The sequence below is a fragment of the Phalacrocorax aristotelis genome, chromosome 6 (assembly GCF_949628215.1).
Source record: "Phalacrocorax aristotelis chromosome 6, bGulAri2.1, whole genome shotgun sequence".
NCBI lineage: Eukaryota > Metazoa > Chordata > Aves > Suliformes > Phalacrocoracidae > Phalacrocorax > Phalacrocorax aristotelis.
The window spans coordinates 32,746,005-32,764,658 of record NC_134281.1 but is presented as its reverse complement, the minus strand read 5'-3'; the positions used below and the strand labels follow the sequence as shown (position 1 = coordinate 32,764,658).

The 18,654-nt window shown below is 54.5% G+C and overlaps 1 protein-coding gene across 5 annotated transcripts in view; it reads right to left on the bottom strand.

Annotated features, from left to right (window-relative positions):
* Positions 1-4,286: 4,286 nt before the first annotated feature.
* The window catches only part of CACNA1E (calcium voltage-gated channel subunit alpha1 E), a 147,319-nt gene continuing 132,951 nt past the window's right edge, over positions 4,287-18,654 (bottom strand). For 2 of the 5 annotated variants that reach the window (XM_075096957.1, XM_075096961.1), the window contains 10 exons: positions 14,107-14,203; positions 12,589-12,694; positions 11,342-11,449; positions 10,714-10,814; positions 10,312-10,418; positions 9,593-9,701; positions 8,123-8,251; positions 6,492-6,672; positions 6,188-6,381; positions 4,287-5,609 (listed from right to left, as the gene is read on the bottom strand). In XM_075096957.1, coding sequence (XP_074953058.1) covers positions 5,070-5,609; positions 6,188-6,381; positions 6,492-6,672; positions 8,123-8,251; positions 9,593-9,701; positions 10,312-10,418; positions 10,714-10,814; positions 11,342-11,449; positions 12,589-12,694; positions 14,107-14,203 — 1,672 coding nt within the window. In that variant the 3' untranslated portion in view covers positions 4,287-5,069. The remainder of the gene's footprint in view (positions 5,610-6,187; positions 6,382-6,491; positions 6,673-8,122; positions 8,252-9,592; positions 9,702-10,311; positions 10,419-10,713; positions 10,815-11,341; positions 11,450-12,588; positions 12,695-14,106; positions 14,204-18,654) is intronic. The other 3 variants (XM_075096954.1, XM_075096955.1, XM_075096956.1) reach the window with 2 other exon arrangements.

Genomic DNA, 18,654 nt, shown 5'->3' with positions numbered 1-18,654 from the left:
CTCAGGGACGCAGATCACTCTTTTGGCTATAAAATGGGAATGTACTTCCCAGCCTGAAAAATGCTGGGCTTTGCCACCAGCCCCTGCCTGTCACTGCATCCATTGTCCAGGCGAGTGAGCTCAAAGCTAGGCCATCACCTGGGCGATGTCCCTATGGAACTGTACACTGCCCACTGAAAACATGATTTTTAGGACTTCATGAGCCAAAGAACTGGAAACCAAACCTGACAGCATTTGGGAAATAACAGGAAAGATGCACAAAGCCAAGGGCAACATAAAGCCAGTTCCTATAGGTCATGATGTTCAGGCTTGGTCCTCAGTGGCACCACACAGAGAGGAACAGCAACACATGGGAGATACACAGGGTAATCTCAGCTCAAGTAGTCCAGATGAGAAGAGCAATTGCCTTTTTCCTTCCCTCAGCTCCTCTTGGTACAGCATCCTCCCATCACCAGGCAAGAGTAAGAAGAGTTCTGTTGAAAAGCCATAAAATATCCCTGTCACCTGTGCTCAGCCTGCAGACTGCCACAGGCTGCTGACTCACCTCTGACTGTCAGAGGACTTTTTGTGCTTTAAACAGCCCTGCAAAAAAGAAATATAAGACCTCACTTCAGCCTCTTTGCTTCACAACTTACCCATGAGCTTTGGACCAGGCAATAGCATCTGAATCCACTTGATATGTCCTGGGCGCAGGCATGGAGGGGTGGCCACAAAGCCCTGGATCCCAGCAGGTTTTCCAAGCCCTCAGTTTACTAGCTGGTGCTCTCTTGCATTTCTCCAGTGACACAATGTCATCATGATGCTCTCCGCTTCCCCCAATCAGTTTGCTGTGGTGCTGCTGTTAACAGCTCCTCAGGCTCCTGCACCCGGCCCCTGCAATGCCCCCCAGCCAGTGTGTCTGGAAGCAGCCAGGCATGAGCCACAGCTCCTCTGGGGTGACAACCCTTCCCAAACATGCTCCCTGCCTCTCTCCTTTGCAGCCACCCACCCTGTCTGGGGACCATAGGGATGCCAGGGCAGCTCTGGCAGGGGATGGCCCCCTGTGCCCACGCTGGGGAACATCCCATCCCATGCAATGGGGCTGCCCAGCACAGGCTGTGTGCCACCCCCTCCCTGCCATGGGGACCTTTTGTAGGGGTCCAACATCTCACCTGGGGTCCCCGCGGCACTGCCGGTGCAGGGGGTGTGCCAACAAGATGGGGTCCACAGCGGTTCTTTACAACAAGGTTTTATTTTTCTTTCCTTTTGACAAAAAAAAAAAAACCAAACCATTGAAGTTGTACATTGCCATTGGTTGGTTCGGTTCCCCATTTGGGTCCGAACGAGCATGTTATGTTACAACATCCCGCCTCAGTACCTGCAGGATGAAGGCAGAGCATCTCCCACCCACCCTCCTGCAGCCCCAGGAGCCACCAGCCCTGCATCGGTGGGTCTCTGCCCTCCAAGGCCTCACAGGGGGGACAGAAAGATGGGGCTGGGACTGCCAGCCCGGAGAGGACAGTGGGGCTCCATGCTCTGGGGCTGCCTCTTCTCCCCATACACCTTCCATGGTCTCCCCAAAAGCTTTGCAGGGCCTCGAGTCCTGTCCCAGCACCAAACTGGGAACAAGTTGCCTGCTACTGGTGAATTGCTGCCTGGGCAGGGGCTTGTCCCATGCAGGCAGAGGTTGAAATATATCCCTCCGCTTTCTCATCCTCCCTTCCATGGTCAAGCACAGCCAGCAGCCGCCAGCAGCAAGCACACTGGCAGATCCCCAGTGTCCAAGCGGAGAAGGAGATGTCCAAAAAGCTGTGGACAAGAGATCGTACAGCAGCAAAGTGAGTCCAGCGCCTTGAAAAGCGATACGGAGGCTGCAACAGCGCCTTGGGGTTGTTTTTCCTTCCCCCTCAGCATAGTCTTTTCTGTGGTTCTCCTGGGGGTTGTTTTTGGTTTCAGAGTCGTGCTTTGGATGTGCCACCTTGTCCCTGCAGGTCCCTGACTGCCCTGTGCCACAGGAGCAGGACTACAGCTATTGCAGGAGAGACAGGAGCAGGCCATTTTGGGGCCCCCTCGGAAAAAGGGGGCTCTGGTTTTCTTCATACAGTTTCTGTATGTTAATAAAACACAGGTATTACATGCCAAAAAGCTCAGGTTCGGATGCCGCAGCCCACTGCCATGTGTGGCTCTTCCCCAGCCCAGACCACCACCGCAGAGCATTGCCACAACTGCTTGCCAGCCCCATTCTGGGGCCGAGGAAAATAAAATGCCCAAAGCTTGAAATCCACATGAAACGTGCCCCCTCTTCAGGAGCATCCCTCCCCCCCACCCAACAGGTGCAGACACAAAAAGCCACCTCCTCCCCTCCCCACAGGCTGTTACTCAGAGCCCAGTGTATTGTCAGACACCTTTCTGCATTTAGAAGTAGAATATGCCAGCATCTGTATTTAGGGCATGTATGGCATTGCCTCCCCTGGCCCCCAGCACCACCATATCCCTGGCCCCAGGCCCCACGTGGTCCCACGCTGTCCATCAGGCCTGGCTCCCCCAAACTCTGGCACAGGGAGCAACGCTCCAGCAGCTTCAGGTTGAAGCCACAAACTGCTCACGGATGGCTGGAAAGGAACAGGGGATGCCCAGAAGGGGACAGGAGATGCCCTTCCACCAGCCAGCACCAGGGACCTTCCTGACAGCTGCATGGGGCATGGCTTGCCCCCAAGCACTGAGATGGGGGATGCAGGAGCTGAGCCAGAGTGAAGGAGAGGGCTTCCTGGGGAATTCTTGGATCCTTTGGCCACTGGAAGTGTCTGTTCAGGAAGCACAGGGCCAGCAGAGATGCCACTCACCAGCAGGGACCAATCAAGGCAGGAGGAGGTTTTGGCCCCATAAGCAAAACCTGCTCCTTGGGTGCACAGAGGGCAGCTTAACCATTAGAAAGAGGGATTTTGGTCCATGACCGAGCCCAGGAGCGGGCAGCCTTCGGAGCTGGTGGGATTTGCTTCTCGCAAAGCAGAGCTTTTCTGGGGGAGCTCACAAAGAAACTGGGGCAGGGGCTGATCTGCACATGCAGGAGCAGGGCAGTTTTTGCCCATAGCATCTTTTGGCTGGGAGAAGACATGGGTTATCCAGGGCCAAAGCAAAACCTGGCCAGAGCTGCTGCTCAGCCAGCCAGAGGGGCTGGAGAATAGGCCCAAGGGCCCAGACCACAACAACCCACAGCAAAGCAAAGCCATGAGCAGAAGGAAGGGCAGGATGAGGGCTGTGCTGCCAAGTCCAGCATGTTGAAGGCCACGTCCCACCTCCACACACAGCTATGCCTGGTCCAACCACACCGACCAGAACCCCAGCCCACAGAGCAAGCCTTTTCCTGAGGTTCCAAAGGCACAGCACCCTCCGGCTCCCCAGGACTATGCTCGGGCTGATGACAGACACACCTCACAGCAGAAACATGCTGGTGTTCACCAGGATGAGCCACCCATCACCACAAGGCCACTAGCACCTTCCTGGGCTGGTGGGCAAAGCATCACACCCACAGGCAAGGGTGCGCAGGGATCATTAGAGCTGACAGCACATAATTACCAGATTAATTAGTGACTGGTGCTGGAAGGTGGCCCTGTACTGTGTTTTCAGTATTTGCAGAAGGTGTGAACCACCCTGCTCACCCTCTGGACCATGGTCTTCTCCCAAATCCCCACTGGCTCTCAGACACCCACCTGCCCCTGTGCTGGGGCCAAGGGGTTTGCAAACCCAGCCACCCCCATGGCACCCCCCTCTGAAGAGGGTGCCAGACCCTGGGGTGGGCAGGGGCCATGGCTATGGGGGAAACCAAGGCAAGAGAGTTGCCAAAGCTGGGCTCCTCTGCCGGGAGGACAGATTTTAGGGTACCATCATGCACACATAACATCTTCTCTCCCCTGTGGACGTGGGAATCTTCTTATCCTGGGAAAACACAGCAAAAAGGCCTCTGAGAGGTTTGCCATCACCCCCTTGGCACTGCTGGTGCAAAACAAGCCATATCCCCAGGGACAGCCCTGTCCTTGTCCCTTGGGCATCCCACTCCACGGTACAGCTGGCAACAGAGCTGCCCAAAGACCCCTCACCACGGCCACCTCTAACAGAGAAAATGTAGTTCCCACCACTGGAAACATCTGGGACAGGGCGAGGAGAGCAGGGTGACGTTCCCAATGCTCTGCTACAGCGATGGATGCACAGCAGCCCACGGGGGAGGCTTGGTCCTGCCCCTGCCAAACGGGGTGCAGGCAGTAAAACCCCCAAGGGGCTCCCCAGCATTGTCAGATGACTAAAACAAATCCATGTATGTGTATATCTTTATATATACAGCATATAAATATATATACACACACATACTGTATATACACACACAGGCACACCTAGAGTTCTCCGTATATAAATAAATATATGTCGGTGGGAGACAGGATACATTCAGCAGCACTGAGCCCCCCGCCCTGCTCCCACCTGCCCCAGTACAAACCAGTTGGCTTCAGCTTTGGCCCCCCAGCCAAGCAGAGTCACTCCGGTCACCCTGGTGCACCCCAACCCCTTGGCCCCCCGCACCCCATCATCACACCTTGCTCCTTTTCCAGGCTGGATGAGACCCTCGGGGAGGGAAATTCAAAGCCACAGCAGCACAAGCCCGAGTGACAGAGCAAAGAGGGCCCCTGGTACCCCCTCGCTGGGACTCTCTGGCCTCGGGGAGCGGAAAACCATCAGGATGAGCCTTCCCAGGGGTTCCGCTTGGGGCAGGGAGCAGGGCCACGGCAGGGGGGCTCTCACTCGCCCCCCCAGCACGCGTGCCTGGCCGGGCTGCTCTGCCACCCATTAAATGCTTCTCTGTGCAGAAAAAAAAAGTGATAGTAATAAATGAAAGTCAACAGATTTTAATTTTTTTTTTGCACAAAGACTTTTTCTTTTTTTTTTTCCCCCCTCCATTCCGGTCAGTTTGGTTTTCTCCTTTTCCCCTGCATTTGGTTTTGGTTTTGTTTCATTCCCAGGCGTGGCAAAGAGCATGCATTGGAGAGGGGCAGGGTGGCGGCGGGGCAGGGGGGGAGCTGAGACAGGGCAAGGGGCAGCTTCTAGCACTTGTCATCTTCCTCGGTGTCGCTGAGCACGTCAATGCTGGCCCCGCACATCATGCCCTGCCCTGCCCCTCGCCTCCGCCGCCGGTAGTGCCCATTAGGCATCTGCCAGCTGTGCCGCAGTGGTGGGGCCGAGCCGATGGTGTTGGAGCGGCCGAGGCTGGTGGCAACGGCCGCCTCGAAGGTGAGCGTCTCCTCCTCACCGCAGTCTGAGGCATGCGAGTCGTCGTGCAGGGCCAGGTAGGGCTCTGAGATGTAGCGTTGTGGGGTGGACTGTCGGCTCTGCTTTCCCGCCAGGGAGCTGGAAGACTCGGTCAGGCCGGCAGCGTTGGGCTCCAGGGTGGAGGAGAGGAGTGGGGACCCCCCCTCGCTCTCCTCAGCGGGTGGCGAGGCATCTCCGGTGTGCCGCAACATGGAGGTGTAGGAGAGGAGGGGACGCGGCTTGGGGGGCACCGGTGGGAGCTGGCGGCGGCCTCGCCGGGGGGTGCTGGTGTCCGAGATGGAGGGGATGGAACTTTCACTCAGGGATCCCGTCCCCTACAACGCACCAAGACATGCTGGAGAATACAAGGGCAATGGGCAGTGCCTTGCACCCAGCTCCCCCTTGTGCTGCACCTGGTGTCCCTGAAGCATCCTCCTGCCTAGATGAGGCCCTGCTGTGTCCTCGCCTGCCCCATCCCTGCCTCAGGGTTTGCTCCAGGAACGAGGATGGTTTCTGCTTTTTGTGGTCAAAAGTAAAAAGCACCTGCAAACCTGCTGCAGGAAGTGCTGACGTCTCGCCAGCTGCTGGTCTCTACAGGCAGCATCTCCATGGCCTTCAAGCACACTCAAGCACTGGCACCTCCAAGCTTGTTTAGCTGGGATATCTTGACCTTGGCAGGGAGCAGATGCCACAGCAGTGAGAGGATCAGTGTGGAGATCCACCCCTCTCCCAAAATGCCATGCAGGGTGCCTGAGCAACCCCAACATGCTCAGCTTGCAGAGGACATGGAGATGCCACCGTAGGGAGAAGAAACAGTGCAGGGCTCCCGGAGCTGGGGCTTATCTTCCCAGTTTTGGCAGGGAGCTTTTTCTACACCTCCCTTTGTGCTTAGGAAGGGGTTTTTATCACCCACCTGCCTGTTGGGTGTCTGCGATCTGCCCTCGCTGGGTGACCGGGACTCGCGCCGCCGCTCTGGCGACTCGTCATGTGCCTGGGGACTCCTCTCCTCAGAGTTGCAGCGGGAGATATCAGGAGACAGCAAGTGCTTGCGCTCTTTGGATCGGCCCCGCTCCCTGCCGCCCGAGCGATGCCCATCGGACCGGTGGCCTGCAGAACATCCCTGTCAGTCCCCACTGTCACCTCCTCCAGGAGTGGGGGATGCTTAGCTGGGGGTTTTTTGGCATTGGTGTGGGATGGGGCCACCCGCCCTTGCTCACCCGAGTCGGCATTGAGGCGCCGGGCAGAGAGCTGGAGCGAGGAGTGGTAGCTGCGTCGGCGGGACTTGTAGGTGTTGTCACTGCTGCGCTCCATGGAGAACTCATCCAGCCAGGAGCTGTTGGTGCGCTTGTCCCGGATGGTGGAAAATGATCGCCGCATTGAGCTGGTGTCCGTCACCACCTGCAAGCAACCCCCGCCGGCCGGGGAGACGGTTAGTGCCACACAGGGCTGGTGGGGACAGTGGTCGAGAAATTACCAGTTCACCCATTATCACTGGCGCACCAGCCTCCAGGATGGGGAGATTCGGGGTGGGGGGCAGCCAGCCTAAGCACAGCCCCCCCAGATAATCTCTGCACAAATCAGGGGCAGGAGGAAAGTGGGGTTTAGCTTTTGTGCTTGTGAGTTCCCCTGCCCCAGCTGGCTGGAAACTGCGCTCCACAAGCAAAGTCAGTAACTGTGATTCAAGCCAAGGCACCGCATGTCAGGGGAAAAGCAGCAGCATCCCACACCAGGCATGAGGACACAGACGGTACCAGGCCATTGCCCCCCAGGCTGTGTCAGCATCCCTCCCTGCCTTGAAAACAGGGTCAAGCGGAGCAAAGACATCAAAGAAGAAATCATTGACAGAGAGGGGATTCTTCAGTGCCCCTTGGTCCATGTTTATTTTCCTGTCTGCTGTCACTTTTTCAGGCCCCTCCCTGGTCTTCATTTATTCCCGCGGCCCCATCCCCTATACTTCTTCCCTCTCTCCCCACTCACACTGTTGTTTTATCTTCCCTCTCCTTTTCTTTTTCTCCTATCTTCTCCCCACCTTCTAGCTTGCGTTCTTATGTTTTGTGGAAAACATCACCTCCTTCTGTATTTTCTTTTGCTTTATTCTAGCAGGCCATTCTCCCTGTCTCCTCTCCTCACACTGTACCCTTTCTGGTCCCATCTTCTCCTTCTGATCATCTCCCCTACTGCCAAATAGTCAATAAAGCCCACAGGGCAAAGCCTCCTTTCCTCTTCACAGCCCCTCAAAGTGCCATGACATGTCGCACCAGCACTGACACCAGAAGTTCTGTGAGAAAGCATACCCAGAGACTTCGCAGCAAAACTGAACCCCATAAGAGCATCTGTGTCTTGGTGGAGGCTGAATACAAGACAGAACAACAGAGAAACTGGGCAGACAGATGAGGAGGTGAGATGTGGCCTGGGTTCCCCTGGACAGATGGAGAAGCGTGTGCATTGGGACAACAGGAAAGGAAGGTATTTCATCACCTGGGAGATCATCTGAGAGCCAGGCTGGGACTCCTCAAACCTCAGCCAGCACTGAGGGCTGGAGGAAAGGAGGGGTGTCCCACTGTGGTGTGACCCTGCAACCTCCCGGCATGGCCCTGCCCCACCAGGGACCTCCCACATGAGCCTGAATATTGATTCTCCTGGCTGCTCTGCTGCCAGTGTCCCCCATGTAGGGGAACAGCAGCTCTCCTATTTGTGCAGCACCCCAAATATGGGGAGATGCTCTGATATCAGGGCACCGAGGAAGCTGTGGGGCTTGCAGAACTTGCTCAGGACAGAGAGAAGCCCCAGCGTTACCTGGTAGGCTTTGCTTGGACCCGGCACCCGTAGGGGCTTTGCTTGGTTTTACCTGGGGATCCACAGTGAGACGAGGCATGGAAGAGGCCCTCCCAGAGACAGCGTGGTCCTGAGTGTCCACAGGAAGGCAGCTGCCACGGTTAGAGGGCTGCAATCTTTGAAACTCCCTAACCTCTGGCTCCTGGAAATAAACACACAGCCAAGCTCTTGGGATGGGGTTGAAGCAGGGCAGCGTGCTGCTTCTGCCCTGTTAGCAGGGGACAGCCCTGCTCGCTCAACCAGGGACAGAATTTAAGCGGGCCAAAACGGTAGTCTAAGACATATTATCCGTCACATCGCCACTTAAAAATAATCTCTGATTCACAATCCGTTGCAGATAAGCCCAGAAGCAGTGCTTCAGGCTCGCCTGATGGCCAATTCATCTTGCACCTCTTCGGTGGGAGTGGAAACCCTGCCTGGATCTGGGGATGCCCTGACTGCCCAGGATTTAACTCCTCCTTTTGTCAGAAGGGGACAAATGTAGGGGCTTTTCTCTCTGACCCTGCTTTGAAGGCTTTCTGGCCACATCCCCATTAAAAGAAAGCATGCCAACTGTGGCACCTTTGCACTTTGGTTAATTCCCAATTTAGTGGACTCTTTTGTACAGGACGAGGTGTCAGGGAGATGGGCAGGGAGTGACCCTGGAGATCTGCTAGAAGGTGACTTTATGGGGATTCTCATCTGCCACGTTGCCACCAGCAGGACGGTGGTGTGGTCACGGTGGCTGGGGACACCCGCCTGCGCAGTACACAGCTCACACAGAGTACTACAGACCCCGGAGACACGGACCGGGCTGGAGATGCACAGTGGTACAACACTGCATCCGACAAGCGTCAGGGTGGTGCGCGAATGCACACACACAGACATGGAGAGAGAGATATATAGATACGTATATATAGATATGTATATATATACACACACACACAGACAGACACTGCTGCTGCTGGCCAGCATGTGTGTGAGGCCAGAGAGGTGTGCTCCCATCGGAGACAGTTTGACAACTCAGTTTGGGACTGGGGACACCAGCACTGACAACAAAATGAACATGAATCTGAAAACATCAGATACCATCACTCAGCACGCGGTAACGCACTGAAATGAGTGCTCAGTGGAAAAAAAGAGCAGCCTGTAAAGAGAAGGATATTTTACTGCATGACACTGGACCCTGGTCACTGCTTTCACCACAAAATCACTTGCCGCTACCTGGCCCCACCAGCCAGGGCTGGTCCAGGGATGGCTGCATCCCCAGTGCTCAGGCAGAGGCAAGGAGCCAGAGCCCCAGCTGGGGGACACCTGGGAATGTTTGTCCCCTGCTTTGGATCTGTGCATGACCCAGCAGCTGCCATCCCTCTGCTGTGCTCGCTGCCACTGGGGCAGGGAGCAGTGTTTCACTGCCATGCTGGCAGCCCCACACCTCCCCATGCCCACCAGCACTCTTGCTGGGACCACAGGCGAGTGCCTGCCAGGCAGCAGGTGACTTTACCAGAGACTGGTGCTCCTGGAACTGCCCGTGGGCCGGATCCATGCATGCCAGCTGGAAGATCTCCTGTGGTGAGAGTGGGCTTAGTGAGGGGAACCCACTCCGGCTGCTCCTGCAAAGACAGTCCAGCTTCAGGAAGGCTGCAAGCCACATGCTGCCGTTGCTGGGCGTTGCCTCTTCAGTGGCTCAGAGCTGGGGAGCCCCTGTGCTTGCCTCCCCCCAGGCTGTTGAGACCCCCAGGAGAAACATCATGTTCCTTGGAGAGCTGAAGTGGTGCCCAGGCAGGAGAGGACACCAGTGCCCCAGGTCCTGAGGCAGTAGTGGGGACATCCCAAGTGCAGCGCCAGTGACTCCCACCACCTCATTCCCACCAGCCAGGGTGCTGGGATCCCCCAGTGACCCTGTAACACCCGGGGACCTGCTGCTCAGCTGCTCCTAACGTTCAGGTCCATCTCAGACCCTCCTCGGTAAGAGAGCTTGCACTTAGTGCCAAAATGGTCCTGCAAGAAAAGCATCCATGCAGACCCCTGGCCATTCCCCTTAGCCACCTCCACTGCTATTGGTGACGCACACCAGCTACGTAGCTTTGTGCTGGGAGCTTTCTGCCCCAGACTGGGTTTCTTCTGCTGTGCATCACAGTGCCAGCTCCAGAGAACAAAACAAGGTCTGCAGGAACAGAAGAGCAACAGGAATACCTCCCTTATTCTCAGGGCGATACTCACAGGCCCGAGAGGGTGTCCTGCTGGAGGTATGGCAGAGTCTTTGCATTTGAGATGATTTCCTGCGGCAAAGAGGATGGCTCCATGCGCTGGAACATGGGGGCATTTTTCTGTATTGAAGAAAAGAAGAAGCTGAGCCTGTATGAAATACAGATGATGATCCAGTGTTTCACCAAGCAAGCCCCCACCACTTGGGAAGGCAATAGCATGCTCATGTTTGCTGCAGGTATCAAGCATGCACATACGCATACCTTGTAGTCACCAAAGCCCAATCTGTACCACCATCCTCATCCCTCTGCTGCACCCCATGCAGCTGGCTGCACGTTTGGTCAGGACACGGTAGGAAGCAGCAAGGGCCTCTGAACTTCCCCATCCTGCCCACCACATGTCCTTGCTGAGCCTCACCTGCTCCTCCAGCTGCTGCCGCTGTTTCTTCGCTTTGCTCTGCTTGTAGTAATCCATGATCATCATGGCTGCATATATTTTGCCAACAGTCAGGTCAGAGGCTGAGAGCATAAGAGGGGAAGGAAGGTGGGGGACACTTTTGTCTTAACAGAAACAGCAGGTCTGAAGACACCAGCGCGGATCTCAGGAAGAGCCCTGCTGTGGGATACCCTGGTGACCCTCAAAGTCTGCTCATCGCTCCAAAAGAGACATGAACACCCAGACGCTCCATGTGGAGATAAAATGGATGGACATGGCTTGAAAGCATCATCATAAACCACCAAGACACACGTCTTCATCACATCATCACATGTAACGGAACAAGTGATGCTCAGCCTCCTGCCCTTACATGCTCCAGAGACGGAGACTCTGTGTTTGGCAGTAGATACTGCAAACTAGGCATTTTTCAAGAGGGTTCCCAAGCAGCCAGGCAGAACAAGGCAGAAGCCCACCTGTAGCAACACAAACCATTTTCCAACTTCTTCTCCAGCTGGGGATGGGTCTGACTAGTCCCTACCTCCCTTTGGGAAGAAGCTGCAGCAGGTATGATGGAAACTTGGCAGTGATGACAGCCCCCAGAAAGACTCACTTTTTGGCATGGGTACCAAGAGGTCAAGCATCTTCTGGGACAGGTGAGGCCAAATGGTCAGGATCTCCTTTTGAAGCTCAGAGTCTAACTGCTGCCAATCTGCACCACCTTGAACAATGGAGGGGAAAAAATAGCCCATGTACCTCAAGACCTGGCACCAGGGTCCTAATGAAAACACCCCTTTCCCATCCTGAAGTGAGCTTCACAAGCAGCAACCAGCTCTCTCTGGGCTGTGAGGGCCATCTTGCATCAGTAAGCCTGGTCGCCTGCTCTCACAGGGAAACTTTCCTATCATCCCTTCCATATGTGCCTCCATCTCCCCATCCCCTGCCCTCCCACTCAAAGCTGCCATCTTCAAGCTTGCCTGGGGTCCGTCTCTGCGGCTCCAATCCTACTCCAGCCCACACACACCTGCTGCTGCCCCACTTTCTCTTTTCTGGTGAGCAGATCATGTGCTGGTGAAAGAGCACATGGTTGAAATCTTTAAATACTTGGCAATGCTGTGCAAGGAGATTAGAGCTCTCTGGACAGAGGTGAAGTCATTTACTGAGCTTAGGAAGACCCAGGCTCAAAGGGAGCTGTCAATATGCACCAACAGGAGACACCAGAGCCCAGGGCAACTCTGCTGAGCTGTAGGAGACCCAAGTTCACATCTCCTTTTTCTAGAGGAGCTTGAACCCAAGGATCTGTCTCAGCACTGGGCTTTTGCTGATATCTTGCCCTGGGTTGAGTTTTCTACCGAGAGCTGAGCTGTTCCCAGGGGACATTTTATTGAAAATGGCACATTTCTGCAGAAAGCTTTTGATCTGATGACTCAGAGTGTTTCCAACAACAACAAAGCAGGTTTTCCTGCTCTGAACATTTCATCTTCATTGAGAGAGAGATTTCTGTTCCCCAGCATTAGGAAGCCAAGCACACATGATCTTTTCCCACCTTGGTTTGGTTTTGTACATGGGGAGAAAGGGGATTTCTCTCCCTCTCCGTTTACACAATGGACATCAAGCTGTTTCTGTTCTCTAGAAGCAGCTTCTAGTGGAAAACTGGCCACCTCTTCCCTAAAGAAATAGAATTTTTTTATAGAAAGCAGCAGAAATTTGCCTGTTCAAGGTAATCCCTTCTATCCACATGACAAGCTCTGGGCAACCAACCTTAATTTGGCTGTCATGTCCTCAGCCTGCCCAAAGGATGAGTGCTGGTTACTCTGAAACCCTCCTGGTTCCGTCCCCTCTCTACTCCACCAACCTTACCTTTGGCAATTTTGATGTCCAAGGCAGTGCGTATCAGCGCCATCAAGGTGGAGGTAAAATGGACCGTCATGTCCTCAGCCACGGGCATGTTCATCAGCACCAGTCTCTGTGCAAGAGAGAGAAGAAAACAGCGGACGGAAAACAATATCGAAAAACACATCGACCAGGCTGGAGGAAAAGAAATTAAACATTAAACAAAAGGAAAAAAAGTAAAAAATAAAAAGCAACAAAGAGTGTCAAAACAGCACAGCCAAAAAAGAAGGGCAAGGATCACCCCACCACCCCCCGGCTCCTTCCACCCCAGGACACCGGCTCACTGCCTTCCAGGGCTCCTCCTGTACCCCAGGAACGGCCCCTGAGCCCCCTTCCCCATGGTACCGGGGCTGCCACAGCACCTCCCAGCACTTTCGGGAAGACAGGCCTGATCCATCAGGGACGCAGGCGTGGGGAATGCTCGGGAAGGGGAGAGGGGGCTCAGGTTTCCATTCCTGGGTGGTTTGGCTTTCTGGCTCTCAACCCTTCCCACCTGGAGCAGGGGAGAGGAGGGTCCCTAACCTTCAGGGACTTCAGATCAGCTGGATTCCTCTAGCATGCTACATCCTGGAGCTCCCTTTTTGCGTCTTTCAGAGATGAAGTTTGCCAGCACATGCATAGGGTCCAAATTTTCCAAGGGTGGGGAAGGGAAGGAGGGGTAGAAAAAGTGCAGAAGGAAAGAGAGAAGGGCAACCAAGGCAGGTTAGACACGCCATGCTCCTTCCCCATCCTGGGCAGGCGGGGTGCAAACCGAAGTGACCAGATCCACTTTCCAGAGAGTATATTTTGCTTTGTGAATACCTTGGGTCATTCCTTCCCTGCCTGTTCCTTTTCCCTCAGCTTCTCATGTCCTTTCCCTGCCTTCAAGCCTCCTTTTTTCTCATGGAAAAGTGTGATGATGGATGTATGCATGTGTGAACAAACATGTAAGAGCTGGAGAGGGTGGAAGCATGTTTGCACATGTGCAGAAAACCCCCCTTTGCTAGCCCTGAATGCTGCTGAGAGACCCACAGGCAGCAGCCTGCGGCCAAGGAAAGCTTCAGTTTGCTCCAGACCTGGACAACACATTGCTCTCTAGCTCCAGGTTCTGTCCTAGCAGCTGCTGCCCTCTGCAAAGCCACGCAGCTCCCACCTCATGTCCTTCATCCCACCCTCCCAAATGTGCTACAGGGTTGCTCCTCACCTCATCTTCTCCAACCCTCCCACTTCCACACTATTGCTGATCCTGCCCCTCTTCCACTGGGATCTTCCATCCCAGGGCTCCTCGGCCTTGTGACTGACCATGGCAGCATCATGTGCGTGGGCAGTGGAGACCAGCCAGCATGGCCAGGACTCTTCTGAGCACACCAGACTCCCCAGGAGCAAGCTAAAGATGTTGAGTGCCCCCAGTGCCTCCCCAGCTCCCCCCAGCCCCACCTCCCACAGCTCCCTTGAGCCCCAGGTCCTGCTCAGCTCTAGCCCCTGTAGAAGGAAGGGTTGATCTACCTTATAGGCCACTTTGGAAGGACATCTCTTGCCGAGGCCTAGCGGTGGTGACATAAGAGTCAGCATTTCATACATCTCAGTGTAATGGATTCGGCCACTGCTCATGAAGGGGGAAGGGGAGGGAGGGAGATGCAGAGAGAGAGGAGGCATTCCCAGAGAGCAGAAAAACATACAAACAAAAATAGTACAGGAAAACAGGAGAGAAAAAACAAACGGACAAACAGGAAAAGAACAGGAAACCTGTTAATCAAGGCAAATCATACATGAGAGACTGTCCTGATGTGGATTTATAGCACTGCTCACACAGACCCAGGACTGCTGGCAGAAAGCAACTCACCCCTCGCCTCTCTGCTGCTGGCCTCAAGCGCCTGTCTCACTAGCAGTCTGGGAGTCCTCCTCTGGCCTCAACCCCTTTCCTAAAGCCCTCCAGCAGCCCCCAACTTGTCCCACAGGTTCCAGGGCTGTGTGCGAGTGGTATAAATCAGATACACGGCACTCAAGCCATGGGTTATTTGAGATAACGGTGGTTTGCACCACAGTGCTCTGTGGCCTCCATAGCTTCTTCCCTCCCGGGGCGGGCCTGGGTATTGCTTTGCATTGCCACCTAACCCATAGCTGGAAGGCTGTGTATCCCCAGCTCATAAGGTCTATGCAATTGGGAGGCAGCATCTTGCATAGAAGGCAGTGGGCCAGGGTCACTTGTCAAAGGAAGATGCCCAGTTGCTTCCGTCTGGCTCTGCGGATGGACCACTTTCCCACCATGCACCAGTGCAAAAGGCATGCTGAATTGGCTGAAAAAACAAAACCAGGAGGAAAAGTTGTACATGCCATGCTCCCGCCCTGGCTCTCTCCCACATGCGGCTGCAAGTTCCACCAGGTTGGAGTTTAAAGAGTCTCAGCAGAGGCAGCTGTTTGGGCCTTCCAACATTGGGGTTCATTTGGGTTTCCCAAGGGAGGCAGCTAGGATGGACCCCCACCTCGTGCTCCTCTGCTCTGTAAGGACCTGACCAGTGTTGCTGTACTGAGGAACACTACCAGAAACAGGACACCCGATGATGCCTTGAGCCCTCTGCCAGGCTGAGATATTTGGCTATGCCTCCCTCTCTCTGCATGTCCAGGAGGCTGCTCAAGTACATCTCCCAGGGGTCCGGGGCTCAGCCACCTCTTCTTCCCTTTGTGCCAGGCTTCCGACCTGCACTGCACCATTCAGGATGGTTAATGGGCAAGGGCAACCTCACAACAGCAAAGGCATGGACCCTTACAGTTGGGGTGGGAGAATGCTGCTGGAGAGGAACATGTCTCAGCCAGGGTGGCCTGGGAGAGAGGGCACTGCTGAAAAATTAAGCGCTCCCCATGGGATCCTGGCCAATTCCCTACCATGTGCTGACAGCAATGGAAAACGGGAGAAGACATCTCAACTTCTCAGGGGGTACTGGCTGGTTTGGAAGCAGCTCCCCTGGCCAAAGAGGCCCCCACCAAGATTAGCTCTGACATTTTGGATGTGAACTAGGGATGGTGATGACCCACAATGGGAGCTGTTTGGGGTGCAGGCACAGAACAGACTGGGCAAGCCACCCCCTTTGGGACCTGACACACCTAAACAAGTTGGAAAGAGGATTGTTAACAACATTGGGCACTATTAAGTGGGATGATCAAGAGGAAATATCCAAGTCCAGGAGTCTGTAAAGCAGCACCCTGGCAGAGCTGGATGGGCACTGATTTGGGGTGTCTAAAGGGGAGACGATGACTTCAGAGTTTTCATGCTTAAGAACTTTGTGCAAAAAGGAAGCAAGACAATGATCTTCCACCCACCCTTCCTGGCAGGGGGGATTTTAGTGTACTCAGCACATGTCAGACACCATCTTTCATACTGAAATTCTCTGCACAGTGAAGGAGGAATGGATTCCCATGAAAGGAAGAGTTTGCATCACTGACCAAGAAGGACCACATTGTCTGTTCTCACAGACAGGCTGCCTACTTTGCTGCTTCAGAGATCTTAAAGCATTCTGAGCAGCACAGCAGTGCCCAGAAACCACATCCCCACAGAGTGAAGCACAGGAAGGCACATGGAATTACATCCATCTGAACAGGATGGCTCCCAGGAGCTGGTACCAGCACAGGCACATCCTTGATGGGACAGCTGACCATCTGTCCTGTGTCTGGATAGAGATGTGCCCTGTGGCTATGGTAGAGGGTGGACTGTAAAACCACCAGGTACTAATGGCTCAGTCCTGGTGCTCTGAGAGAACCCCATGAGCGATGGAGGTCAAAACCTGTGCCTTGCCATACCAAGCTGTTAAGAACAGAGCACCAGAACAGCAAGTGATGACAGAGTAGATTCAGGAACAGGAGACGTCCATAGGGACATGAATGTCTGTGGAGCATTCACCCAACCCATGACCATCTCAAGGGCTACTATTAGGGGCAAAACTGATGCCTTGGCTCACTTTTGCATGACTGCTAGAAGCAGAAGGGGTGAAGAAAGGTAAGAGATAGCTCCAAAGCGCGGAGTTGGCTGCCTGGATACAGTCCCAGCAAGATTTTATTACAAGACCTGCTCTCCTCAGCATAAGGACAGAGCTTGCTGGTCTTCCATGGGAAGTCTTCCTGCATCGATGCCCCTTTGTTAGCCCACCTGTGGATGGCCCTAGCAGGTATGCTTCCATACCATGCTGCACCACTATGCTGCATCCTGAACTTGCCCAGGAGCCATCTCTTCCAGAGCAGGCTGTCCACCACTCCATAAACACTTGGTGGTTGTTTCTGCAAGTCATCATTGTCACATCGTCTGGCAGGAAAGGGGTGTGGGCTCCAGGAAGGTGAACCTGTGCATTGTGATGGGCAGGGCAGGCTCAGCAACTGAAAGGTGAGCAGTAGGGTTGGCATTTTGGGATCTGGACCATGGTGGTAAGATGCAATGACCACGTGGGTTTTCTTTCTTCATCAGTTGCCTTTTGGGAATTGTTCCAGGGCAGTAGGAATCCCTGAAAATCTCCCATGTCCTTGAAATACCCCATGCAAGGAGGAGCAGACCAAGGTAACACAAGGAAGAGATGGGCATGGTCTCCCTCACATGACAGCAAAAGCTGGTCTTACTCTCTCTGCCTTCATATCCCATTGAGTTTTTCCACCTTCACTGCTCTGTCCACCCCACAGTGTCAGCAGAAAGCCCAGACTGCTGCAGAGCTCCATCTTCCCAGGATGCACTACAGGTACCCTTCTGAGCACCAGGTGACCCAGCTCAGGAGAGCAGCATTTGCCAGAGAAGCCTTAATGTCAAATGAGGAAGACTAGGAATTCCTCCAGAAGGGGTCTTCTGTCTGCAGGGACCTAAGCAAGTGCCCTCAGCAAAGACGCCATCTTTTGCCAGGGATGCAGCAGAGAAGAGTGGAAAGACTGCAAGAAGCCATGGATGGGTGAGTCATCTGAGAGTCTTGCAAATCTCCTATCCCAAAACATCTCTTCATAAATGAGACAACCAAGAGTCCAGGTCTTGTCTCACTCTGCTTTACTTCTGGTGGTCTACTTCAAGATTTCAAATGTGTGCATCATCCCCATGACCAGCTGTGGAGGGTGACAGACCTGTTCCAGGGATGCTGGCTGGAAGAAGAATTTCTGATGTGGCAGGGAGGATGCAGCAGCTACAACAAGCCACACTGAGGAACCCCCTTCCCCTGCAGAGCCAAGGTCACACGCTGAGGGCATCTGAGCTTCCCTCGTACACCTCCTCAGATGCTTTGAGGGATGCAGAGGGAAGAGCGAGGTCTGTGGTTCATCCTTCTGTGCCATGAACACAAGCATGGGTGTCGTGGCACTTTGGGGAAGATGGCAGGTGCAGGAATTTGCTCAGCTGTCACTCTAAAATAAAATTTTTTAAAAAAATATGCAAGTCAGATAGACAAAAGGAGGCCAAACTGCTGCCATGGACTCACAGCCAGCAGCTGGGAGCTTGACTCAAGCAGGGGAGTAGGAGCTGTTGAGCTCCACAGATGTGCTCAGGTGCCACCTCCTCCCGGCAGGTCTGTCAAGCCAAAGGCAAGACTAGCAAGAGTCCTGCTCCCCAGAGAGGTGGTCATGTGTCCTCTGAGTTCCACACTTGCAGTAGTGTCTGCTGGGCACAGCACGGCATCCCCCAAAGTTAGGGGCCTCCTGTCCTCCTCCCAGTCCTCACTTCCCAAAACAATGGCAAAGTCCCCAACATCCTCCTGCCTTTGCTCCCCTTTCCTTCCCCAGGAGTAAACCACATCTGAAGCCCCAAAAAACTCCTGCTCCCCCTGCATGAGGGCACTTTGAGAAGCTACGCAGGAACGGTGGCATTTGGCCTGGCACCCTTTCGGGGGCTCTCTGCGCCAACGGAGCTGGGGTGGGGGGCTGGCTTGGGGACACAATTTGTCAAAACCCACCCCAGGAGGCTCTGAGCCCGCCCTGGCCTCACTCAAGCCTCCCCTCAAGGAGGACAGCTGCTGGCTCTGGGAGGCCGCGGACCTCTTTAAACTCGAAGGAAAGCAACGTCAGGGTTCCCTCGGGAGGCGCAGTGGTGGTGGAGCA